At 41.9% G+C, this 26896-nt stretch overlaps 2 protein-coding genes across 7 annotated transcripts in view; both read left to right on the top strand.

The window, feature by feature from the left end:
• The window catches only part of LOC133490345 (differentially expressed in FDCP 6 homolog), a 50552-nt gene extending 39725 nt beyond the window's left edge, over positions 1–10827 (top strand). For 2 of the 3 annotated variants that reach the window (XM_061800316.1, XM_061800304.1), the window contains one exon: positions 175–6513. In XM_061800316.1, the coding sequence (XP_061656300.1) occupies positions 175–377 (203 nt within the window). In that variant the 3' untranslated portion in view covers positions 378–6513. Of the gene's footprint in view, positions 1–174; positions 6514–10741 lie in introns of those variants that run through there. The other variant, XR_009792175.1, reaches the window with a different exon arrangement.
• Positions 10820–26761, top strand: ppardb (peroxisome proliferator-activated receptor delta b). 4 transcript variants are annotated; one of them, XM_061800339.1, is made up of 8 exons: positions 10820–11195; positions 12785–13153; positions 13233–13387; positions 13469–13607; positions 20486–20688; positions 24569–24775; positions 24851–25094; positions 25160–26761. In XM_061800339.1, the coding sequence occupies exons 2-8, from the start codon at positions 12844–12846 to the stop codon at positions 25405–25407; spliced, it is 1506 nt and encodes a 501-aa protein (XP_061656323.1). In that variant the 5' UTR covers positions 10820–11195; positions 12785–12843; the 3' UTR covers positions 25408–26761. The 4 variants fall into 4 exon arrangements, with proteins under 4 accessions (XP_061656323.1, XP_061656331.1, XP_061656339.1 ...); XM_061800347.1 differs by having other exon boundaries at positions 10821–11195; positions 13236–13387; XM_061800355.1 differs by lacking the exons at positions 10820–11195; positions 13233–13387 and having other exon boundaries at positions 12980–13153.
• Positions 26762–26896: the final 135 nt, after the last annotated feature.

The following is a 26896-nucleotide window of genomic DNA, read 5'->3' as shown; positions in this document are numbered from 1 at the left end:
CAGCTGTATATATAAAAATGCATAAACTATAGAGTGAAAAATTTTACTAATTAATCAGGCTTCACATTATGCACTGGGCTTTCCACCCCTTTTTTATCCTCAACGTACAAATATCCACACTAAAAACCCTGGTTTAACATGATTGTCTCTGTTCTATAAATGCCTTGTGTCCAGATAAAAGACCTTTGTTGGGAAGCTCCCTGTCATCCTTCCAGATTCCAAGCCAGAGAGATCCTGGTCTGCATCTCAGAAGGATATCGGGATCCGAGGATCGAAACGAGGAATGTAAAGAAAATGTCACCGATGGCCGCAGTTGCGATGCAGATTTAGAGAGATGCAACTCCTACACTTCCAATGGAGACCCAAACTTCCCCTAAATGCCTGAGTCATACAAGATGCACTTCCAACCAACTGTTGGTATTTTGACTGGATGGGTAGGGCCTTTAAAACTGAAGTGAGTGTTCATCAAATGTTTGATATTCTGATTTCTTTTTTCAGTGTTTTTAAATATTTTAATGATACATGCATTTTTAACCAGTGAGATCTGATATTGACAGAAAACACACCTCAGTGCCTTGAAGAACAGAACTGAGGGCAATTACATCACTGTCATGTTAAAATGCAGAAGATGTACATGCAAAAAAGCCAATAATGCTCATCAGCATTTCATATTTAGGTGTAGGAGGTGGCTTGAATTTTCTGTGTATAAAGATATAGTTTATATATATCGATCGTATCATTTCCTTGATACAACATATCACTTACAAACCCCAATTCCAGTGAAGTTGGGACGTTGTGTAAAACATAAATAAAAACAAAATACAATGATTTGCAAATCCTTTTCAACCTATATTCGATTGAATACACAAAGACAATGACAGGATATTTGATGTTCAAACTGATAAATGTCATTTAAACGGATCTATCTTTGAATTTGATGCCTGCAACATGTTCCAAAACGGCTATGACAGGGGCATGTTTACTCGTGGTGCAACAATACGAATCTCTATTGAATCGTTCAATACAGTGGTCACGTTTCAGTACGCAGTAAATGACAGTACGTCATTTTATATTTACTGGATGAACCTCTGACGATGAGGAGCTGTGCTAAACTACTCTGCCTTATGCCTTAGTGTTGAGCGCAATGTATTATGCTGCTCCTCTCTCATTCATTTCGACCAAGGAAGGCTGCGTTTGTAAATTCACGAGTCTGACCTCAGACGGCTGGACGTCGAGAGCTACGCAGTTACTTGACTGTTAGGCCACTATATGACTGCGGAATTAGAGATGAAAAGCGACGTCCTTCAAACACGGCCCCTCGACAGTCACACTACTGATGATATAACCAAAGGTCTGACAGAAGCTGTGGAGATTAGTGACCAAATGAACAAATGTACAGGAATACTGTATCTAAATTAATTAGAATATGGTAGGAAAGTCTGTTTCAGTACTCATACATTATATAACTTCAATAAATACTTGGGAAAATACTTTTTCGAATGCAAATTCCTGCCAAATTTTGACATTAAAAATAATTTTCATTGTTTCTTGATAGTTTGTTCCATAATATTCTAGTTTTTAGAGATGGTGAATTTTGGTTTTCATGGATAGGCTCCAGCATGCTTGCGACCCTAGTGAGGATAAGCGGTACAGAAAATGGATGGACGGATTTGCTGTAAACTATAAATCATGACCCAAAATGCACGACTCCAATTCAATTGGACAGTTTCAAAAAGAGAGGTTTAATGAACGGGCAGAGGTCGGTACACAGGCAGGCCATCCGAAAAGGCAACAGTATCCAAAAAACGTGAGGCAAAAAGGCAAGATCAATAATCAGAACAGGGTCTAGTCTTACTATGAGTCGGTGACGTGGAAGCAAGGAATGCTGGAACTTGACAACAAGGTTCCAACGAACTGGTGACCAGAAAGAATGAGACATGAGGTTAAATGCATGGGGTAATTAGGGTAAACGAGGCACAGGTGGGGAAGATGCTCTCAGGAGCAGGTGTGTACGAGACAGCAGGAAGACAACAACCATAACACACACCCATGACAGACGTTGTGTTAAACATAAATAAAAACAGAATACAATGATTTGCAAATCATGTTCGACCTATATTTAATTGAATAGACTACAAAGACAAGATATGTAATGTTCAAACTGATAAACTTTATTGTTTTTAGCAAATAATCATTAATTTAGAATTTTATGGCTGCAACACGTTCCCAATAAGCTGGGACAGGGTCATGTTTACCACTGTCTTACATCACCTTTTCTTTTAACAACATTCAATAAATTTTTGGGAACTGAGGACACTAATTGTTGAAGCCATTCTTGCTTGATGTACAGCTTTAGCTGTTCAACAGTCCGGGGTCTCCGTTGTCGTATTTTACGCTTCATAATGCGCCACACATTTTCAATGGGAGACAGGTCTGCAGTCCAGTCTAGTACCCGCACTCTTTTACTTCGAAGCCACGCTGTTGTAACACGTGCAGAATGTGGTTTGGCATTGTCTTGCTGAAATAAGCAGTGGCGTCCATGAAAAAGATGTTGCTTGGATGGCAGCATATGTTTCTCCAAAACCTGTATGTACCCTTCAGCATTAATGGTGTCTTCACAGATGTGTAAGTACCCATGCCATTGGCACTAACACAGCCCCATACCATCACAGATGCTGGCTTTTGAACTTTGCGTCCATAACATTCAGGATGGTTCTTTTCCTCTTTGGCCCGGAGGACACGACGTCCACAATTTCCAGAAACAATTTGAAATGAACACTTTTCCACTTTGCATCAGATGAGCTCAGGCCCAGAGAAGCCGGCGGCGTTTCTTAGTGTTGTTGATAAATGGCTTTTGCTTTGCGTAATAGACTTTTAAATTGCACTTACGGATGTAGCGCCGAACTGTATTTACTGACATTGGTTTTCTGAAGTGTTCCTGAGAACCATGTGGTGATATCCTTTACACATTGATGTCGTTTTTTGATGCAGTGCTGCCTGAGGGATCGAAGGTCACAGGCATTCAATGTTGGTTTTCGGCCTTGCCGCTTACATGCATTGATTTCTCCAGATTTTCTGAACCTTTTGATGATATTATGGACCGTAGATGATGAAATCCCAAAATTCCTTGCAATTGTACGTTGAGGAACATTGTCCTTAAACTGTTCGACTATTTTCTCACAAAGAGGTGAACCTCACCCCATCTTTGCTTGTGAATGACTGAGCAATTCAGGGAAGCTCCTTTTATACCCAATCATGGCACCCACCTGTTCCCAATTAGCCTGTTCACCTGTGGGATGTTCCAAACAGGTGTTTGATGAACATTCCTCAACTTTCTCAGTCTTTTTTGCCACCTGTTCCAGCTTTTTTGGAACGTGTTGCAGCCATAAAATTCTAAGTTAATGATTATTTGCTAAAATCAATACATTTTATCAGTTTGAACATTAAATATCTTGTTTTTGTAGTGTAATCAATTAAATATAGGTTGAACATGATTTGCAAATCATTGTATTCTGTTTTTATATGTTTAACGTCCCAAATTCATTGGAATTGGGGTTGTATAACTATACCTTTGACTACTTGACAATGCCAGTAATATACTGTAGATAATGCTATCACGGCTGCTAGGCTAGTTATGGTATAACTTTTATTTTCTAAGGAGCTATTAATTTGTAAAATTAATTAATTTGTTGCTAAGAATGCACCACAGACGATGGGTGATTTCTCCATCAGATACATTTGTATTTTATTGATATAATTTATTATTTTTACATGTTGGTAATTTCAATAAAATACGTTTAAAAAAGGCAGAACATTTCATTTTGTATCGAAAAAATATCAAACAGTGATTCTTAAGTGTCAAAGTGGACCGTGAATTTTGTGTATCGCTTCACCTCTAATGTTTACCTCTGGGTTATGTCACCTTTCCTTTTAACAACACTCAATAAGTGTTTGGGAACTGAGGACACTCATTGTCGAAGCTTTGTAGGTGGAATTCTTTCCCATTCTTGCTTGATTTACAACTTCAGTTGCTCAACTGTCCGGGGTCTCCGTTGTCATAGTTTGCACTTCATAATGCACCACACATTTTCAATGGGAGATAGGTCTGATCTCCAGCAGGCATGCCAGTCTAGTACACGTAACACGTGCAGAACGTGGCTTGGCATTGTTTTGCTGAAACAAGTAGGGAGGTCCCTGAAAAAGGTGTTGCTTAGATGGCAGCATACTGTACGTCGCTCCAAAACCTGAATGTACCTTTGAGCAGTTAATGTTGCCTTCACAGATGTGCAAGTTATCAATGCCATGGGCACTAACACACACCCAGACCATCACAGATGCTGGCCTTCGAACTTTGCGCTGATAACAATCTTTTTCCTCTTTAGCCCGGAGGGCACGGCATCTATGATTTCCAAAAACAATTTAAAATGTGGACTCATCAGACCACAGCAACACCTTTCCACTTTGCATCAGTCCATTTCACATGAAATTGGGCCCAGAGAGACCGGTGGCGTTTCTGGGTGTTGTTCATATAAAGCTTTCGCTTTGCATGGTAGAGTTTTGACCCACATTTGTACATGAAGTGACGAGCTGTGTTATACCTGGATCACACTACAAGACAAATTTGGTCTTTCACGATTGTGCTATGTCAGACTACTGCCATAAAATCTTGCCGTATCTCGGTCAGACAGTGACAACACTATATGAGGTGTATTCCGATACCTCCGTAACCTATCTTTTACGATCACTGGACTTTATCTTGTCAAATCAAACACTGTCAGGAAGGCAGGACCAGAAAACCTGTTACCTTTCACCGCAACCGGATACAACCATTACCATGGCGACAACAAGTTGGGGGGAAAAAAGAGGAAAAAAAACAGGTGGTGCCACCGGGTGCTCGGGAGATGACACTTTGTACTATCCATTTAAGGATTACTTGAGCTATGTTCACATAATTTTAATACGATAAGGGTTGCAAGCAGGCAACATAACGTTATGTACCCTTGCAAGCTAGTGCTAGCACTAACGTTTGTACGTAAACATGCCGCCGTTCTGTCGAATCATGCTCTGAAGCTTCAGTAACATTGGTTTGTGGGCGTGAATAAGTGTTGACAACGGCGGCTAAGTATGTTGACAACTGCAAATATGGCAGGTGATGCGCCGGGCGCAATTCGCAATCCTATTGGTTGATGTCAAGGTATGCTGTCGGACAGTTGTTGAATATGAACACCTACACGGATGATATAAAAAAATATTTTAAAAAAAAACATGCTAGACTTTTCATTTTGGCGTCGTAGGGTTATCGTAGGGCCAAATTGTTGGTCGTGGATTATGTCACACTACAAGAGGTTTTGTCGTTCCCGACAAAATATGTCCGGCCCAATCTAGGAAATCACCCACGATAGCTAATCGGGCCAATATTGGGGATAAACTAAACTAAAACTTAACTGACAATGGTTTTTAGAAGTGTTCCTGAGCCCACGTGGAAATATCCTTTACACCTGTGGGTCCCAACCTTTTTAGTCTTGTGTACCCTCTGAACATTTTTGTCAAACCATTTTTGTCAAACCATGAGTACCCCCTCACTCATATGCACTGTACTTCAAAAATGCCGCTAGAACAACACAACTGCTTATTGTATGAAAATCATTTTATTTCATCTCCTTAATTTGAACATTAAATTCTCAAGCATTGTTTTCTTTCTCAAATTAAACATAAAAAGTATGTTGCCTTTAAAATAAATAATATACATTTTTTTAAAATATGAAGCAAAAATAAATAAAGCTGCCTTTGTTATACATAACTCATAACATTTACCGAGTGTTATATGAACCCTCTCCTGAATCCAGAGCAACTGGACGTTTCAGCCATTTATCCATATTTGCCTGTTTGCAGCTGTTTTGATTCGGCAAGGCTGTGCTACAGGCTATTGTCTTCCTAGGTAAACTACATGTAGTGCACACATACCATTTTATTGACAGGCTTATGAAATGACTGAGAATATTTACTTATCATCTTCGAACAACCCACATAGGGTTGGAAGGGTTACTTTAAAAATGTATTCCCATACATTTACTAGCTATCGCTTTCAAAATGTAGTTAGTAATGTTATCTAAGTACCATAATACTGAAGTAGAATCATGTGTAACTATGACATGATAATGAGAAATTAGAATTCATTATATTACTATATTCTTTCCAAAGGTGCTATTGATATGAAAATCTCACCAGATGTTGGGAACAACCCAAGTAATCTATACATAAAAAGAAAGTAGAGCAAATAAGATTATTAAGTTGTGTGTAATAATGTGAAATGACACAGGGGGAAAGTATTGAACACGCAAACTGGTATTTATTTAATATTTTGTAAAAAAGCATTTCTTTGCAATGACAGCTTCAAGACACATCCTGTATGACAAAACAAGTCGCACGCATTGCGCTGGTGTGATTTTGGCCCATTCTGTCACGGTGCGAAGTCAGATGTGAGTTGGATCAGACCCAAGAGCAGATTGAGACGGAGGGAGTAGATTTAGAATGGTTGGCTCAGGGTAATGATATCCAAGGTGAGGTGGTGAGCCGTCGGGACAAGGAGCAAGCAGGAAGCGGGAACGGGAGCAGGTAGGGTAGCTTGGTGGCGTGGCTGGTATAGTCAGCGAGATGAGGAAGGCACAGAAGGAACACTGGAGATGGAGAAGAACACAATCGGGTGACTACAGATGCCGGTCGAAGGAAAGTTACTTTCATATCACAAAACCTGGAAGTACGAGAGTCGGCCGGTGAGTCACAAAGTGTCAATACTACTTTTATTTTGGCCCACCGTTAATTTGAGTTTGACACCCCTGCACTTGGAGAACCAGTCTATAATGGTGAGGATGATGGTGTTACCTTCAGAGGGGGGCAGGCCGCTGACAAAGTCCAGGGAGATGTGGGACCAAGGGCGGCTCGGAATGGGTATGGGGCGCAGCAGAGCAGCTGGGGGTTGATGCGAAGCTTTACCTCGGGCACAGACGGAGCAGGCTAGGACAAACTCCTGGGTGTCCTTGGCTAGACTTTGCCAACAGAAGTGTTGCTGGATGAAATGGATGGTGCGGGTGATGCCGGGATGACAGGTGAGCTTGGAGTTGTGGGCCCACTGAAGGACCTCAGAGCATGCGGAATCGGGTACAAACAGCCAGTTAGGAGATCCGGTCTTGGGACCCGGGTGAGTCTTCTGAGCCTCTATAACTACTTGTTCAATCTTCCAAGTGGCTGCTCCAACAAAGCACGAGGAAGGGAGGATGGGTTCTGGTTGTGTTGAGCTGGAGGGGCGTGCATACATATGGGAGAGGGCATCAGGCTTGCCATTGCGCGAAGCAGGGTGAAGGAGAGGCAGAAATTGAACCGACTGAGGAATAAAGCCCAGCGAGTTTGTCAGGGATTAAGCCCCTTGGCGGAACGAAGATAAAACAGGCTTTTATAGTCAGTCCATATAAAAAAGGCTGTAACGGTCCCCTTCAACCAGTGCTTCCACTCCTCCAGGGCCCAGACGATGGCTAGCAGCTCACGGTTCCCTACGTCATAATTCCGCTTGGATGTAGACAGGCGACGGCAGAAAAAGGCACAGGGATGAACTTTTTGGGAAACAGGGTCCCGTTGGGAGAGGACGGCTCCCGCTCCCGTGTCAGAGGCATCAACCTCCACCACAAACTGGAGGGAGGGGTCAGTGTGTGACCTCACAAATATGCTCCTGGAAGAATGGGCAAAAAAATCCCATAAACTCACTCCTAAACCTTGCTGAATATATATATATATATATATATATATATATATATATATATATATAAAGCTGGAATTCTGAACTTTTGCCTCATTATTCATCTTTTCATCTGAAACCCAAATGTCATCAGTATACAACAAAAACAAAGGAATTGACCTTGCCGTTCCAATAGTTTTGGAGGGGACACAGACACACACACAAATACAGTGGAACCTCAATAAAACAGAATAATAGGGGTGGGGGGGTCGTCCGGTATTGTCAATTGTCCGTTACATTGAAGCACCTTTTTTTTTTGAGACCATCCATCCATCCATTTTCTGAGCCGCTTCTCCTCACTAGGGTCGCGGGCGTGCTGGAGCCTATCCCAGCTATCATAGGGCAGGAGGCGGGGTACACCCTGAACTGGTTGCCAGCCAATCGCAGGGCACATACAAACAAACAACCATTCGCACTCACAGTCACACCTACGGGCAATTTAGAGTCTCCAATTCATGCATGTTTTTGGGATGTGGGAGGAACCCGGAGTGCCCGGAGAAAACCCATGCAGGCACGGGGAGAACATGCAAACTCCACACAGGCGGGACCGGGGATTGAACCCCGCTCCTCAGAACTGTGAGGCAGACGGTCTAACCAGTCATACTGTGCCGCCTTTTTTGAGACCATATGCACCCATATTACTGTAGAGTGCGAAATGTATGTTTTGTACTAAAACGCCCAGTACAGTACAAAGTTATTGTAAATATATATTAAAAAAAGCTTGAAAATGTTTTAAAGTTTCACATTTTATTCAAACTTACCACATGGGTGTGCTTGGTCATGGTGACATTGTTGACGTACAGTACTCATCGTAGGTGAGTCAGTTTCATGAACCGCAAGGAATTAGTGTGTTTCTTAGTTTCAAATCTGTTGCCAAAGGAACTGTTACTGTACCAAAAATAGCATGTTCCAGACTTCAAAGACTTGTGTTTTGTATTCCTCAGAACCATGCCTTTCTCGCTCTGCTAACGCTCTATGCACAATAGACAATAGATAGATAGAACCATCATCTCATGGCCACCATGTCAAGACCCCACATTCAACATGGCTGCCACGTAGGCACGGGAGGTACGTCTTTTGGAATGGGATCTAATATTGTATACAGTATCATATTGTATACAGTATCTGTTACACGGAAATACGTCAGTCCTATTATCTGCCTGCATTGCGCCACAGTGCCAGTAAACAACAGCGGCCAAGTGTGGAAGCTGCAGACTTTTTCAACGGCAGTGACATCCATCCATCCATTTTCTGAGCCGCTTTTCCTCACTAGGGTCGCGGGCGTGCTGGAGCCTATCCCAGCAATCATCGGGCAGGAGGCGGGGTACACCCTGAACTGGTTGGCAGCCAATCGCAGGGCACATATAAACAAACAACCATTCGCACTCACAGTCATGCCTACGGGCAATTTGGAGTCTCCAATTAATGCATGTTTTTGGGATGTGGGAGGAAACCGGAGTGCCCGGAGAAAACCCGCGCAGGCACGGGGAGAACATGCAAACTCCACACAGGCGGGGCTGGGGATTGAACCCGGGTCCTCAGAACTGTGAGGCTGACGCTCTAACCAGTCGGCCACCGTGCCGCCACGGCAGTGACAAATGGAAACTATTTTTGGACACATTCTTCAGTCCCGATGGTCCATTTTATCCGATATCCGTTATAGCGGGGTCTGTTTTATTGAGATTCCGCTATATATATATATATATATATATATATATATATATATATATATATATATATACACACACACACACACAGCGGCTGGAAATAAGTATTTAACACGTCACCGTTTTCTCACTAAATATATTTCCAAAGGTGCTATTGACCTGAAAATTTCACCAGATGTTGGGAACATCCCAAGTAATCCATACATACAAAGAAAGTAGAACAAATAAGATCAGAAATTAAGTTGTGTGTAATAATGTGAAATGACATAGGGAAAAAGTATTGAAAACATGAAGAAAGGGAGGTGCAAAAAGTCATGGAAAGCCAAGATATCTCAAATCTATCAATAATCAAACAGCAATCCAGCCCCTTGTCAGTGCAAATTAATATCAGCTGGTTCAGTCCTTATTGATGGCCTACAAAAGGCCCCAATGCTAAGGTGAGAGCTTAGAAAGGACCTGGAATTAGCAGGTACTGTTGTCACAAGGAAAACATAGAGTAATGTACTCCGCCGCTATGGCCTATATGCACACTCACCACGCAAGGCCCCATTGCTGGAAAGAAAAAGCATGTCAAAGGTTGTTTAAAGTTTGCTGAACAACATTTGGATAAGCCAGTTAAATACTGGGAGAATATTGTCTGGTCTGATGATAGCAAAATGTAACTGTTTGGATGCCATAATGTACCCCACGTTTGGAGGAGACATGCCACTGCACATCACCCTAAAAACACCATACAAACAGTGAAGTTCGGAGGTGGGAACATGATGGTGTAGGGCTGCTTTTCAGAAAAAGGTACTGGTAAACTTCACATTATTGAAGGAAGGATGAATGGGAAAATGTACAGAGACATTATTGACAAAAGTCTGGTGCCATCTATGAGGATGATGGAAATTAAGAGGGTGGAAGAAAGCTCTCAATTGGTTTAAAAGAAAAAAGAATAAAGCTGCTAGAATGGCCCGAGCCAATCACCTGACTTGAATCCAATCAAAAATCTATGGAAAAAACTGAAAGTCAAGGTCCATAAAAGAAGCCCACGGAACCTTCAAGATCTGAAGACTGCTTGTGTGGAGGAATGGGCCAAAATCACACCAGAGCCAATGCATGTGACTAGTTTCTCCATACAGGAGACATCTTGACGCTGTCATTGCAAACAAAGGCTTTTGTACAAAGTATTAAATAAATACCAGTTGGCATGTTCAATACTTTTTCCCCTGTGTCATTTCACACAACTTCATTTCTCAGCGTATTTGTTATACTTTCTTTGTTGTGTGTGTTTTCTATTTAGGATTGTTGTTGTTTGAGGACAACGACAACCTGACGTGACGTCACATTGTGGGCGGGACTTCAAGCCATGAGGGTGTAAACGAAGTAAAACTGGGGAAAACAAGGAGACAGTCGTTCGGGGATTATCGCGTAACTTGGCTGACACACACCGGTGATATGGTTGCCCGGCAAGGTGTCTGTGTATATAATTTCCCCTTTCGGACTCTCCTTGTTGGGTCAACATGGACGCTTTCCAAATGACGAAGGAAGGCCCGAGTCGTTGTTGAGTTTTGAGCTAGCCGTGTGACGTTAGCTCGCCCGGCTAGCGGCTTCAAACAACTTGTCAACAGCAGAGGCGATCGATATCCCAAGCGCATATCGGAACTGTTTTGGACACGCGCCTCCTGTACAAGCCCTACCTGCCGCGGGTTGTCGCCGCTCCGACGGCCAGTGAAGCAGCAGCACTTTAGAGAGAGGTAAGTGGTGTTGGCAGGTATGCGTTTAAAGGCACCCACGGGAATGTGGGTAAGCCACGCTAACACAGTTGCGCCTATCAAGGTTATAAGCTAACTTGCTAAGTTAGCATGTCGTGCCGATAGTCTTCGACGGATTCCCTAAACGCCGCGTAAAGTGCAGTGTTGTTGTACTTCATTTGACTGCTCAAATGCTGGATTCAGTTTTATAACCCAATAGTTATGTATCGATAATCATAACGTATCGTTATATCACTACCAGATAGTTCTTAAAATTCGGCAGCGGACTAGTGCGTTTATTAGAAACGCCACATTCCCACAGTGTATTATCACTTTTTATTGGTTGTAAATAATTTCCATTAAGTTTACGTTGAATTTGTTTGTATTGCGAAGAAGCGGTGACGACGTTATATAGGGTTTAATCCACGAGGGGGCCTCGGGGCACTACCCCGCCCCCCTTCTAAAAAAAAAAAAAAAAAAAAAAAAACCCAATCACACTCGCCCTCCTGCGATTAACACAGGAGCTCAGTGTATATGTACACAGTGCATGCACCATGTCCCTTTGTACACGGTGCACCCTTGCATGAAAGCCAAGCAAACAACAATGCAGATGGCTCCAGACAGACGTCCACAAGGTTTGAAGATAGCAGAGAACAGAATGAACTTCCCACCCACGATTTAGCATGTAACTGTTTCTCTTGGGAATTAGATGCAATTAGATGTCTTCATTAGCCTCCTTGTCATAATAAATGTTTACTGGGCCATACTTAATAGTTTTTATGTACAAAAAGTTATGAAGGCCACACTCGAAAGAATGAAACTATACAAGAAATCAACTTTAACATTACAACAATAACTTTTATTTCCAGAGAAATATAGTATATGACCACACTAAACTCTTTATTTTTTTCTATTGGCGTTGAATTGTGACTTTAATCTTTTTAAAAAAAAATGTAAGAAATGGGACTTTCTTCCCCAAAGGTTAGAACGTTCTTTAAAAACAGAAGCTATTCATTCATTCATTCATCTTCCGTTCCACTTATCCTCACGAGGGTCGCGGGCGTGCTTATCCGAGGTCGGGTTGCAGGGGCATTAGCTTTGGCAGGGAAGCACAGACTTCCCTCTCTCCAGCGTGTCCTGGGTCGTCCCCGTGGTCTCCTCCCGGTGGGATGTGCCCGGAATACCTCACTGGGGAGGCGTCCAGGAGGCATCCTAATCAGATGCCCGAGCCACCTCATTTGGCTCCTCTCAATGCGGAGGAGCAGCGGCTCTACTCTGAGCCGCTCCCGGATGACCGAGCTTCTCACCCTATCTCTATTCTCTTTGCATTCCATAGTTTTAGGCACATACGTTTTGTCAGCAACACATTCCCTATTTGTTTTGTTAGTGTGGGACAACATTACATAGTGTATATTTCTTGTGGTGTAGGAGAATTAGGGTTGCAATGTCAAGGAAAAATTATTGCAGAGTATTACAGTTCAGAGAGTAAACTACTGTACTATTTTAATTTGGGCTGCTATAGAGAGGTGCATTTTTGTCCTTGATGTGAACAGAGATCTGAATGTAATCCACTTTATCAATTTCGCAACAAGTTGGCCATGATGGCAACGTGACAGGAGGGAGGCCCACTGAGTCCGCTTCAACAGGAACCATGGAGGGCTTACAGCAAACTGCTCCTGAGCAGCAGCACAAAAGGGTCAACGGCTACTGCCAGCCAAGTCCACCCCAGGATTCGGCTGATGTTAGGTGGCCGGGGTCCCAGGGAGAATCTCGGGGCTCGGATAGCTGCGGGGGCGCGAGTGGATCGCACCACACGGACCTGGATGACTCCAAAGGCCCTGAGAGCGACGGTGAGGTCAAAGAGGAGCTGGAGGATGTGACCCGTGACAGAGGCGAACAGGAGACAAGAGAGAGTGCAGATGAAGAAAACAATCGCAGCAGTGCAGCATCCAGCTACACCGGTGAGACTTCCCCTCCCTCATGCTCTTGTTACATCCTCAGTGGATATGCGGTGCTGTACTATTGGCGCTTTTCCCAAAGCAGACCTTTCCCACACACCGTCGCCCTCGCTGTCCGAGCAGCTGCGTCTGGGGCGAGAAGACAGCACAACCTCTGGTATAAGTGTGGAGTGTAAGGTCTGTGGGGACAAGGCGTCAGGTTTCCACTATGGTGTACATGCCTGTGAGGGTTGTAAGGTAATGTGTGTGTGTCTGCCTTTTAAAGATCAGAAAGCACTCTTGTGTGAGTTTCTTATGTTCTTTTCCACCCCAACTCAGGGCTTTTTCAGACGAACTGTGCGTATGAAATTGGAATATGAGCGCTGCGAGCGTTCCTGCAAGATTCAGAAGAAGAATCGCAACAAGTGCCAATATTGTCGTTTCCAGAAGTGCCTTTCTTTGGGAATGTCTCACGATGGTGAGTGAGGAAGATATTTTACTTCATAGATTACAGTGGTATCACTTCAACTTGGTCGACTGTCAAAGCCAAATTTCCCAATTGATGTCAATAATGTTTGGCATAATTCGTTCCAGAATCCAAATTGTCACCCATCATAAAACCTTTATTTAGCGTACGAGCAGTACTTTAAGTATTTCTTTAACTGAATCATGAACGGGTTCCTCATCCATCCATCCGTTTATGAAAGCACTTGTCCTCATTAGGTTGATGGGCATATAGACAAACAGGCATTTACACTCAACTATGGACAATTTACAGTCTTCAATTAACCTAATGTGCATGTTTTGGGAATGTGTGAGGAAGCCAGAGTACCCAAAGATACATCTCTTGACTTTGAAGCAGACATGCTAACTGCTAGGCTACTGTGTGGCCTCTTAACCAATCCTTTGTTCACAAAAAGCTGCTAGATATTAACTGAGGGTCCGATGAAGCCCACAGCAATAAAACCAAATCAGAAAGTAACAACTTATCAAAATAGAAGAAGTAACAGTGCTAAAGATGGCTTAAAATAATGACCCCTTTTAACAAAACTACCTTTGAATTGTGTAGTGAATGAGGGTGGGATAGTTACGGATTTTCCATTATAGTTAGTTTTTATTTCGTTTTGCCATTTTTTTTCTTCCAAATTTAGTTAGTTTTAAGTTTTCAGAGCAGGTTTGTTAGCTTTTATTATTTGTTGTTTTTTTTTTTAAATGCTTTGCTTTAGTTTTTATTAGTTTTAGTGTTAGTTTTAGCTTTTTTATACAGGGTATTTGTTGAGTGTGAGATATTTACAAAAATAATAATAATAATTTAAAGGATTTATTGTATTAACTTGCTTACAGATAAATGACCATCCACAAATCAAATACAGGTGCTGTGTTAGAGTTTACAAAATTTGAAGTGCAACGAGGGAAGTGCATAATACTGCTTCTAAGGTTAGAGTAGTTGGTTCATGTTTGTAAAGCCATTCATGAGACACATGCTGTTGCAGTAGTATGGCCTTTTTAAAAATGTTTTTATATTTTTCACTTAAATAGCATGTTCATTATTGTAAACAAATAACAAATTAAAGTCCTTATTTGCATGTTTTCCTTCCCCTGCTGCTAAATTGCAAACTCCTGAAGTGGACTTTCACATTTGTGTCAATATTAGACAGACAGACGGACAGACGGATGAAAAATGCTTGTGGTTTATTACCTGAAACTTAAGTCTGGTTGTACTACCGTAATTTCTCGTGTATAATGCGCACTCATGTATAATATGCACCCCCAAAGTAGACCAAAAAATTCTGGAAAACCCTTGTACCTATGTATTATGCATTTTGACAATGCATGATTTTGCTTCTACCCATATGATTAAAACATGAAATATTATCTGTATTGTATCAGTTTTTTTCAAGAATTATTCTGAAGTTAAGCACTTTATTTTATACTAATACTTTTTAAAAAAATTTGTTGATTTTATTTTGAAATTCACAGCCCTACTTTTATTTAATAAATTAGAAAACACACAGTGGTGCTCATATGTTTGATTACCCAGGCGGAATTCGTAAAATGTGTACAATTATTTCAAGAAAACATGAAGAACGAGGCGAAACTATCCATCCATCCATTTTCTGAGCTGCTTCTCCTCATTTAGGGTCACAGGCGTGCTGGAGCCTAGCCCAGCTATCATTGGGCAGGAGGCGGGGTACACCCTGAACTGGTTGCCAGGCAATCGCAGGGCACATAAAAACAAAACAACCATTCACACGCACATTCACACCTACGGGCACTTTAGAGTTGTCAATGAACCTACCACGCATGTTTTTGGGATGTGGGAGGAAACCGGAGTGCCCGGAGAAAACCCACGCAAGCACGGGGAGAACATGCAAACTCCACACAGGTGGGGACTGAGACGCTCTAACCAATCGTCCACCGTACCGCTCGAGGCAAAACTAATTTAATTTAATTTTAATGGGATTCAAATTAAATGGTCAAGCATTTTAGAAAACCATTATCATTAAACAAACATAACCATAAAGACAATAATGATGGTTGTTGTTCAGTCATCATAACATATCATATTTATGCAGTCATACGTACCCCTGTCATATTGGAATGAAAATGTAGGCAACACCTTTTTTATAACCACTAGGCGGTGACATATTAGAATGAAAGTGGACACCTTTCTCATAACCTCTAGATGGCGGCATTTATAAAATGTGAAAGTTTTTTTTTTTCCATTTGCCCCTATACGTATGTATAGTGCGCACTATTGACTTTTGACCATTTTTGGGGGGGGGGGGGGGGGGTGCGCATTATACACGAGAAATTACAGTCTGTACTAATTGTTCATACATGAACCAAAAAAGGATAGCACTTGTTTATTACCTCGTGTTGTGTTTCGGGCTGAATTGAGTGACACACGAAGGGTCAACTGGCGAGCGCCGGGGGCCCTCGCCGAAAAGTGACATCATCGGGCAGCGCCTTTTTATTGGCTGCTGCCCAATGACCTCGTTTCTAGGCGACACACAGTAAAAGAACTACAATTCCCAAAAGACTGTTCGACCTTCCTTGCTCCGAAAGGCCGTACCAAAGTAAATACATTTAAAATCAACCCAAAAAGCTCACGTATGAAATTAATTAACAAAGACTAACACTAAAGACATTTTTGCTATAATTATAGCTAGTTTCGGTAAGTTTTGTAAATTTAAAATGTACTTTCAGTTAGTTATAGTTAAAAAAAAAACTTTTTATTTCATTTGGTTAACTAAAATGTTTTTTCAATTTTAGTTTTAGTTATTTTGTTAGTTTTTGTTTACTCTAATAACCTTGGTACCAACTCACCCAACTCAGCTGAATGGCATCACAGCAATTTCGTGTTTTAAGTGAGCGAGTCTCAGCCACTGCCAAGCCATATGAATACAGTCTATAAAGTATACACATGTTCTGTTTTACAACAATACTTAACTGTATTCATAATTTATGATGTACCAGTGGATGAAATAGTGAACCTTGGATTCATTGTCACCAGCAAAGATCGTCGCGGCAGGTTCAATTCACGAGTGAGAGCGAATGACGAGCATAACCTCAAAATATTGCCCCTCCATTTCTATTTTCATCTACATCCCTTCTCGGCTCACATTCTCAATTAGTGGGCCAACAATCCAATTCTTGCTCGTCGCCAGCTGCGAGGGTCTCAGGGCGGAGGGGCTGTAATGGAGAGTAGAACAGGGAAGAAAAAAAAAAGCACACACACATGAGAAAGGCGCTTCAGGGACCTCCTACAACAGGGCTGTTTCCCTGCAGAGTAACATAAATCACCCTGGCCGTGGCCGCTTCAAAGTGCACCTTTGCTGGATGCGGGCGCACTTAAGAGGACCGAGGTGGGAGGGGCATATCAGTGTGGCGCAAATGAAGCAAATGCGCGTTCAGTGTGTATACAGCGGCTGAAATAAGGATTAAACACGTCACCATTTTTCTCACTAAATATACTTCCAAAGGTGCTCTTGTCTTGAAAATTTCACCAGATGTTAGGAACAACCCAATTAATCCATACATACAAAGAAAGTAGAACAAATAAAATCCGAAATTAAGTTGTGTGTAAAAATGTGAAATGACAAAGGGAATAAGTATTGAACACACAAAGAAAGGGAGGTGCAAAAAGGCATGGAAAGCCAAGACAACACCTAAAATCTATCAATAATCAAACGGAAATCCAGCCCCTTGTCACTGCAAACGAATATCAGCTGGTTCAGTCCTTACTGATGGCCTACAAAAAGGTCTCATTGCCAAGGTGTGAGTCAAGACACATCTCATTATGGGTAAGAGCAGAGAGCTTTCGCAAGACCATTACAAACTAATTGTTGCGAAACATAATGATGGCATTGGTTACAGGCGCATATCTAAGCTTCTGAACATTCCAGTGAGCATGGTTGGGGCCATAATACGCAAGTGGAAAGCCAGTCATTCCACCATAAATTTGCCTCAATCAGGTGCTCCTCGCAAGATTCCTGACAGAGGAGTGTAAAGAATAATCAGAAGAGTTGTCCAAGAGCCAAGGACCACCTGTGGAGAACTTCAAAAGACTTGGACTTAGCAGGTACTGTTGTCACAAGGAAAACGGTGAGTAATGTACTCCGCCGCTATGGCCTGTATGCACACTCACCACGCAAGACCCCATTGCTGAAAAAAGAAGCATGTCAAAGGTTGTTTAAAGTTTGCTGAACAACATTTGGACAAGCCAGTTAAATACTGGGAGAATATAGTGTGGTCTGATGAGTGCAAAATTTAACTCTTTGGATGCCATAATGCACACGACATTTGGAGGAGAAATGGCACTGCACATCCCAACAGTGAAGTTCGGAGGTGGGAACATGATGGTTTCAGCAGGATAATGATCCAAAACATACTGCCAAGGAAGCTCTCAATTAGTTTCAAAGAAAAAAGAATGAAGCTGCCAGAATGGCCCAGCCAATCGCCTGAGTTGAATCCAATCGAAAATCTATGGAAAGAACTGAAACTCAAGTTCCATAAAAGAAGCCCACAGAAGCTTCAAGATTTGAAGACTGCTTGTGTGGAGGAATGGGCCAAAATCACACCAAAGCAATGCATGCGACTAGTTTCTCTATACAGGAGGCGTCTTGAAGCTGTCATTGCAAAGAAAGGCTTAGGTATTAAATAAATACCAGTTGCCGTGTTCAATAATTGTTCCCTCTGTCATTTCATATTATTACACACAACTTAATTTCTGGGCTTATTTGTTCTACTTTCTTTGTATGTCTGAATTACTTGGGTTGTTCCCAACATCTGGTGAAATCTTAAGGACAATACCACCTTTGGAAGTATATTTAGGGAGAAAACGGTGTGTTAAATACTTATTTAAGCTGCTGTAAATAACCCCTGGATCAAACTTACTAGGGATGAGTCCCAAAGCTGCATTGAAGGATGCGACATCTCTGTAGCGTGATTTAGAGACTTTTTTGTCATTCCGATTGAAGATCTCTGGTCAACTGTTTACATGAGATGTGATCTTTTTCGATTGTGTGTTGTTTTCTACATTTAATCAGAACAGCCATGTCATTTATGATATATTATTGGTCCGTTCTCTATTCAGCACAGTAGTTGGGATTGTTCTTATGTAAAAAAAAAAAAACAAAAAAAAACGCTTGATATAAACAACTTATAAGAAAAAAATAAACAAAGCTCTGTTGCATGCGAGCTCTGTCAGGAGCCGCCATATTTGGTGCGTAAATGATGAACTCATGAGCTCCCGCATTTACGTCGAGACGGTGCATGCGCAGACAGCGTACTTCCCGGCTGTATTCCGAATGACGGTTTACATGGCGAAAATTTACTTCTGATCGGTTTGGGAAAAGGAATATTTCACCCCTGTGAAACCAAATTAAATTCCATTCGGATTCGGCCTGCTTATTCCGATTGAGGTTTTTATATGGAGCATTTTCATTCATTTTGGGGTTCTAAACCGATTATAATCTGAATCAAAGGCTCCATGTAAAAGCCCCTTATGAATACTTGGCCGCCCCAATCTTCTACGCTTGCAGATGCCATAATATGGAGCAATCAGATCTGTTTTCCGTATTTAAATTGGGGAAGATGAGTGATTCAATCAGAGCAAAGTTCATTTACATGTTGCATAATTGTGAGAAACCCAAGTGTCTCAAATGCCAGGCAGAAAAGACCAACTAGAATAGGACATTTGGGGCATTTCCAACCAACATTTTCACGCAAACCAGCTAAAAGGATATCGAAGAAGATAAAAATTTGATAAAAAATGTGATGGATGGGAACCTTTAAAAACTTCTGATCACAAGTGATAAGCCTGTCAGCGACTAGCTAGCTATTGGCTAGTGCGAAAAGCTAACGCAGCAGTCTCCATTTTCACACATTGCTTTTTTGTCAAACATCACAAACAGATGGACGCAACGCACCACACCTGTCACAGACTATTCAAATCAGTCCTTCTTTAAACAAAAAGCTGCTTGATGAGCTGAGTCGTGTCAAGCCATTGGCAGGGAAATAAAACAGGAAGTAGAATCCTACCAAAATCAAAGCTGCAACAGTGGTAAAACATGGCTTAACAGAATCAGTCACCCACATGACTACATGTCATAATCCCCAAATATCATGACACTAAAACCCTGGATAAGAGTACTGCTTAGAACGTGAGTGTGTTGTTTTCACGCTATCTTCCTATGACTATTCTTCTTGTCTTACCACCAGTCAGAAAAGTGTACTGGAAACCCAAAGATAAAAACATCCATCCATCCATTTTCTGAGCCGCTTATTCTCACAAGGGTCGCGGGAGTGCTGGAGCCTATCCCACCTATCATCGGGCAGGAGGCAGGGTACACCTTGAACTGGTTGCCAGCCAATCGCAGGACACATACAAACAAACAACCATTCACACTCACGTTCACACCTACGGGCAATTTAGTCATCAATTAACCTACCATGCATGTTTTTGGGATGCGGGAAGAAACCAGAGTGCCCGGGGAAAACCCACGCAGCCACGGGGAGAACATAAAAACTCCACACAGGCGGGGCTGAGGATTGAACCCTGGTCCTCAGAACTGTGAGGCAGACGCTCTAACCAGTCGTCTACCGTTGCGCAAGATAAAAACAATCCTCAAAAAAAAAATTCTTGTATTAAGAGAATGTATTTCACTCTTAATTGTGCCCCTTTTGAGGCATTCCAATTCCTGGCCTACTACCTGCTGACTTTCATTGCACACCATAGACACCAACCTCCTATGTATGTATGTATGTCTGAGTATTGTTGTTAAGATTCACTTGTTATTCAGTTGAAAATGTCAGAATATGAAAAATAATGTGTGTTTTGTATTTGCTCAGCGATCAGATATGGCCGAATGCCTGAGGCAGAGAGGAAGAAGCTGGTGGCGGGCCTGCTTGCAGAGGAACTAAACCTCGGCAAACCGGGCGGCTCCGACTTAAAGACCTTGGCCAAGCAAGTCAACACAGCCTACTTGAAGAATCTTAGTATGACCAAGAAGAGGGCCCGCAGCATCCTGATGGGAAAGACCAGCAGCACCTCAGTAATACTCTGTTTTTTCTAGCTATTGACCAGACATTTTATCTTGTGTAGAGTGGTACCTTGAAGCTGGACCACGATCCTTTCTGTGATGCTGGTCCGACTTTAATTTGCGCTACTTCCAAAGCAAGATTTCCCACTGAGGTCAATTATATTTGGAATATACAACCCCAATTCCAATGAAGTTGGGATGTTGTGTTAAACATGAATAAAAACAGAATACAATGATTTGCCAATCATGTTCAACCTATATTTAATTGAATACATTACAAAGACAAGATATTTAATGTTCAAACTGATAAACTTTATTGTTTTTATCAAATAATCATTAACTTAGAATTTTATGCCTGCAACACGTTGCAAAAAAGCTGGGGCAGGTGGCAAAAAAGACTGAGAAAGCTGAGGAATGCTCATCAAACACCTGTTTGGAACATCCCACAGGTGAACAGGCTAATTGGGAACAGGTGGGTGCCATGATTGGGTATAAAAGAAGCTTCCCTGAATTGCTCAGTCATTCACAAGCAAAGATGGGGCGAGGTTCACCTCTTTGTAAACAAGTGCGTCAGAAAATAGTCAAACAGTTTAAGGACAAGGTTCCTCAACGTACAATTGCAAGGAATTTACGGATTTCATCATCTATGGTCCATAATATCATCAAAAGGTTCAGAGAATCTGGAGAAATCACTGCATGTAAGCGGCAAGGCCGAAAACCAACATTGAATGCCCGTGACTGGGCTCAGGAACACTTCAGAAAACCAAAGCCAGTAAATACAGTTCGGCGCTACATCCATAAGTGCAACTTGAAACTCTACTATGCAAAGCAAAAGCCATTTATCAACAACACCCAGAAACGCCGCCGGCTTCTCTGGGCCTGAGCTCATCTAAGATGGACTGACGCAAAGTGGAAAAGTGTTCTGTGGTCCGACGAGTCCACATTTCAAATTTTTTTTTTTGGGAAATTGTGGACGTCGTGTCCTCCGGGCCAAAGAGGAAAAGAACCATCTGGACTGTGATGGACGCAAAGTTCAAAAGCCAGCATCTGTGATGGTATGGGGCTGTGTTAATGCCAATGGCATGGGTAACTTAAAGATCTGTGCAGGCACCATTAAGGCTGAAAGGTACATTCAGGTTTTGGAGAAACATGTGCTGCCATCCCACCAACTTCTTTTTCATGGACGCCCCTGCTTATTTCAACAAGACAATGCCAAACACCATTCTGCAAGTTTTACAACAGCGTGGCTTTGTAGTACAAGAGTGCGGGTACTAGACTGGCCTGCCTGCAGTCCAGACCTATCTCCCATTGAAAATGTGTGGCGCATTATGAAGCGTAAAATACGACAACGGAGACCCCGGACTGTTGAACAGCTGAAGCTGAACATCAAGCAAGAATGGGAAAGAACTCCACCTACAAAGCTTCAACAATTAGTGTCCTCAGTTCCCAAATGTTTTTTGAAAAGGTGATGTAACACAGTGGTAAACATGACGTGTTGCAGCCATAAAATTCCAAGTTAATAATTATTTGCTAAAAACAATCAAGTTTATCAATTTGAACATTAAATATCTTGTCTTTGTAGTGTATTCAATTAAGTATAGGTCAAACTTGATTTGCAAATCATTGTATTCTGTTTTTATTTATGTTTAACACAACGTCCCAACTTCATTGGAATTGGGGTTGTAGTACAAGTGTCCGTATTTATTCGGGGTGTGCATCTCTCTGATAAAAGGCGATTCGATATTTATCTCGATACATCGAATGTGATGCGATTCAAGGACGGTCCATTTTAAAGTTGACCACTTTGATTTAGTTCGATTCAATGGGCTTATGATTCGATTAATTACTGTTCGATTCGGTTATATTTTTCATATAAAATCCGAATTTCTTCCACACTTTGGACTTTTAAATTTGCCGGGGAGTTGTGAATCCTGTCCAAGTCTGCATTTTCCCTCACAAATTCATAGCGCTTTTTGATGTAACTGCAACAAGTCTCGCGAGAGTTTTAAGAGAGCGGGAGAAGTTCAAAGGAGGCAGCCAAACCAATTTTTTACTTTTTGACCGGGCAAGCAGCCGGTTCAAGCTATATCGAGTTTGAAGCGATGCGATTCATTCGTCTGTGTATCAATGCACTCGCATCTTTTAAATCAAAAATGGTATTCCGATTCAAATCGTTTTTTATTACACCCCTACAACTTACCTTTTTTTTTGTCACAAACTGTTGCTTGGTCGTTTTTTATTTTGTTTATTTGTATTGCCAGCCAAAATTAGAATTACATGTGAGCCAAATATATGTCGCTCGAGTGAAGTAAAAAAAGAAAAATTGAGCAGTTAAGGTACTGTAAAGCCCTCGCATACAAGCAAGGAGAGCCAAAGTCGCTAAGGCACTTTCAGCTGTTTATTGGATGAAACAGTCAAAAACACACATGCAAAATGAGACCACTTGCAAGGAGCTGCTGCTATTTTTCAATGCAGCCATCCATTTTCTTTACCGCTTATCCTCACTAGGATTGCGGGCTGCTGGAGCCTATCCCAGCTATCTTCGGGCGGGAGGTGCGGTACACCCTGAATCGGTCGGCTGCCAATCGCAGGGCACATATAACCAAACAACCATTCACTCACATTCACACCTACGGGCAATTTAGAGTATTCAATCAACCTACTACGCATGTTTTTGGGATGTGGGAGGAAAACGGAGTGCCCGAGAAAACCCACCCAGGCACGGGGAGAACATGCAAACTCCACACAGGCGGGGCTGGGATTTGAACCCAGGTCCCCAGAACTGTGAGGCAGATGTGCTAACCAGTCGTCAAACCGTGCCGGCCCTGCTATTTTTCTTAATTAAAAATATTTTGGGGGGGCAGGAATGGATAAATGGCATTTCCATAATAGAAGTAAGAGTGAGACTTTGTGTGAAGCAATGCCTATATATGTGTCATATCATGTATTGTTGGTTAAGTAATTTCATGTTCACATGTGCAGTTAAAAACAAGTTTGGGAAGTTCCCTGGGACATGGGTTTATTAAAGCCTGGATAAAAATGGTTGGGTTATGTCAGACAAATCATGCGAGTGACTCGCTGTGGCGACGACCCCGACAGGAAAAAGCGGTAAGTCATTTCGTTCATGAGATATAGACTCCAAGCTAATTTGATGCATGCTAATAGTTGGAGAGGGGTTGCTAATTTTTTGTGATGACTAATGCTAACCTCATATACACTGTGGATTCATGCTTTTGTATTTTTAGCTTTTTATGCAGCTAATTTAAGTTTCTGTTTAGCACTTACTGTGGCTATGTATGTCTGTAATAGACATTGCTAATACATTAACTTTGGCTTCATTTTTTTTTGTAGTTTCACTCTGTCAATCTGCCTGTATACATTTATAAGGCAGGGGGATAACTGCACTTTCATTCTGAAGTTTCCCTTTAGTTGGTAATGTGTGATGAGTCAGTTGAGCCTTTCAAGATTTCCAGATGAAAATTTTAAATGATTTCTCAATACGTTGTTTTATCAAAGGTAAATACGTATACAATTTATAGATCTGCTGTGATCTGTAAGGTGGATGTGTAAATGAAAACACTGATTCATAATGTTGAAATTGTACTAATTTTTGTTTCGACAATCTGCTGGGGTGGCCGCTTTAAAGTGCGTTGTTGTCGGTAACGTTTAAGTAACTTTTTAACATTGTCATGCGAGCATAAGCAGGGGTTAAACAGCCTTATAAGTTAGAAACAATAAACACTCTTTAAGCATTGGAATTACTAGCCAATGACTAATTAGGAGGTGTATTTTTCCACCCACCAGTTTGGTGGAATTCCAAACCTTGTCGATTGGACCTTCAAGGTACTGCTGCCTCTTGAGTGTCTTGACACTTCTCTTCTTTCACCATCAGCCATTTGTGATCTATGATGTGGACACGCTCTGGAAGGCTGAAAGTGGTTTGGTGTGGAGCCAGTTGCTTCCAGGTGCTCCCCTGACCAAGGAGATCGGGGTGCATGTGTTCTACCGGTGCCAGTGCACCACGGTGGAGACTGTGCGTGAGCTCACCGAGTTTGCCAAGAGCATTCCGGGGTTTGTCGACCTCTTCCTGAATGACCAGGTTAGTCGCTGCTTCGTGCTATGACGATTGGTGATGTCTCTGTCATCATGTGTCTGTGTGTCTCCGTTGCTGTAGGTGACATTGCTGAAGTACGGCGTGCATGAGGCTATTTTTGCGATGTTGCCATCTCTCATGAACAAAGATGGTCTCCTGGTGGCCAATGGGAAAGGCTTTGTGACCAGAGAGTTCCTGCGTAGCTTAAGAAAGCCTTTCAGTGAGATCATGGAGCCCAAGTTTGAGTTTGCCGTGAAGTTCAATGCCCTGGAGCTGGACGACAGTGACCTGGCCCTCTTCGTAGCCGCCATCATCCTGTGCGGAGGTGCGAGGGAAATGTCTCTGCGCTCCTTGTGCTTGTCCCTGTGACTGACGCTCATGTCTTTCCAGATCGCCCAGGCTTGATGAATGTGAAGCAGGTGGAGCAGAGCCAGGACAACATCTTGCAGGCCTTGGACCTCCACCTGCAGGTGAACCACTCGGACTCAGTCTACCTCTTCCCCAAACTGCTGCAGAAGATGGCCGACCTCCGCCAGCTGGTCACAGAGAACGCTCAACTTGTGCAGAAGATCAAAAAGACAGAGTCTGAGACCTCGCTCCACCCTCTTCTGCAAGAGATCTACAAAGACATGTATTAAACTGCTCTGAGCAATACTGTTACAGACTGAATACACACTTATCAGAACAATACACTGTTCAATTAAAAACTGTTCCACTTGAGGTCATGGTTGTCTAACAGCACACATCTGGAATAGGTCGCCTCTGTTTCCCACAAAGGTCACGTCATATAAGAAAACACTGTTTTCTTACCAAAGCTGCTTTCCAGGGGAAACATTTCATGTTACATTTTCACATATACTTACACGGTGCTGTGGAGAAGAGCCATCAGTGTGGGCGTGGTGCATTCTGAAGATCACTGTGTTTGGGTAGAGTGATTGGACAAAGCTGACAATGCGCAGGTTGCTTTTTGTTTACATCCTTGTTTTCAATGAGTGACCTCCAACTTTACCGTTTGGCCCTGTGGACCCCACTTTGGCTCAGGTGCCTGTGCAATAGCATATCCATTCGTCAGGCAGTGCGGAGAGCTAAGCCATTGAGACATGCAATACAAATATCGTTGGAGTTGGGCAGAATCCTTGCATCTCCAAAACCATTACTTTTCAGGAAAACAAAAGGACAGCATATTTGTTGAGCCATTTAAATTGCATCATCAAAGACAGAAAACCAACATTTTAGATTGGTCAATACTTTGGAAAAAATAACAGACCACATGGGGCCTGACCAATAGTATCGATTTGTGACAAAATATGAAGTTGACCAAATTTGGACATAGGAGGTTTCTGCCCGACAGTGACAATATGCTTATGACCCGCTCAAGCACAAAGGATGCATCCTTGTTTTTAGTTTGACACATTAACTTTTTTTCTTCTTCCTTGTAATTATGTCTAATTATTTGTAATTGTTGATTTTATTTGTCAAACATGAAATTCATCCCATCGTATATATTGGACTGACTATTTGTTATTTCTTGCCTTCCTGTTTGGCTTACCAAATATACCATCAATTTGTACTGTATAACTTTACCTTTCACGCAGTGACATTCACATAATAATATGAAACCAGTGCAGCACGCCTATTCCACAAACTTTCATCTTGTACAATTTGGTCTTTTTTAAGCCTTTTTGGAATTTTTCTTGTTTTCTTTCTTTCAGCCCTCATCTGTTCTACCTCTATTGTATGACAATATTCCGCTGTCTCGTCGCAGCACTTGTCTTATTTGCCTTAATTCTTTTCTGAGTACAAGATATTTCAATAGTGCTCAAACAAGTGAGCAAGGTGTGATTGAAAAGCCAGAAAAAAAGTTCACCGGAAGTTATTGTGATCTACCTCTACCTGTCTAAAATGTGCCAAATATGTTCACCCAATGACTTGAAATGATCGTAACATGTAACCAGAGAAATTACATCTCGTTCATAAACTTCTAGAACTGTTTTCCCCCCTCATGCATTATTATTACTATTGATGACTGATAGTGGTGTCGGAATTGGGAGGGTACAACCTTTGGGGCCCAAAGGCCCAACCCGCATCGGCCCCGTCGACAAATATTTTTGGGATTAAAAATCACGA

The sequence above is a fragment of the Phyllopteryx taeniolatus genome, chromosome 1 (assembly GCF_024500385.1).
Source record: "Phyllopteryx taeniolatus isolate TA_2022b chromosome 1, UOR_Ptae_1.2, whole genome shotgun sequence".
NCBI lineage: Eukaryota > Metazoa > Chordata > Actinopteri > Syngnathiformes > Syngnathidae > Phyllopteryx > Phyllopteryx taeniolatus.
Note: the sequence above shows the minus strand (reverse complement) of the source record. Positions and strands in the feature narration are given on the sequence as shown.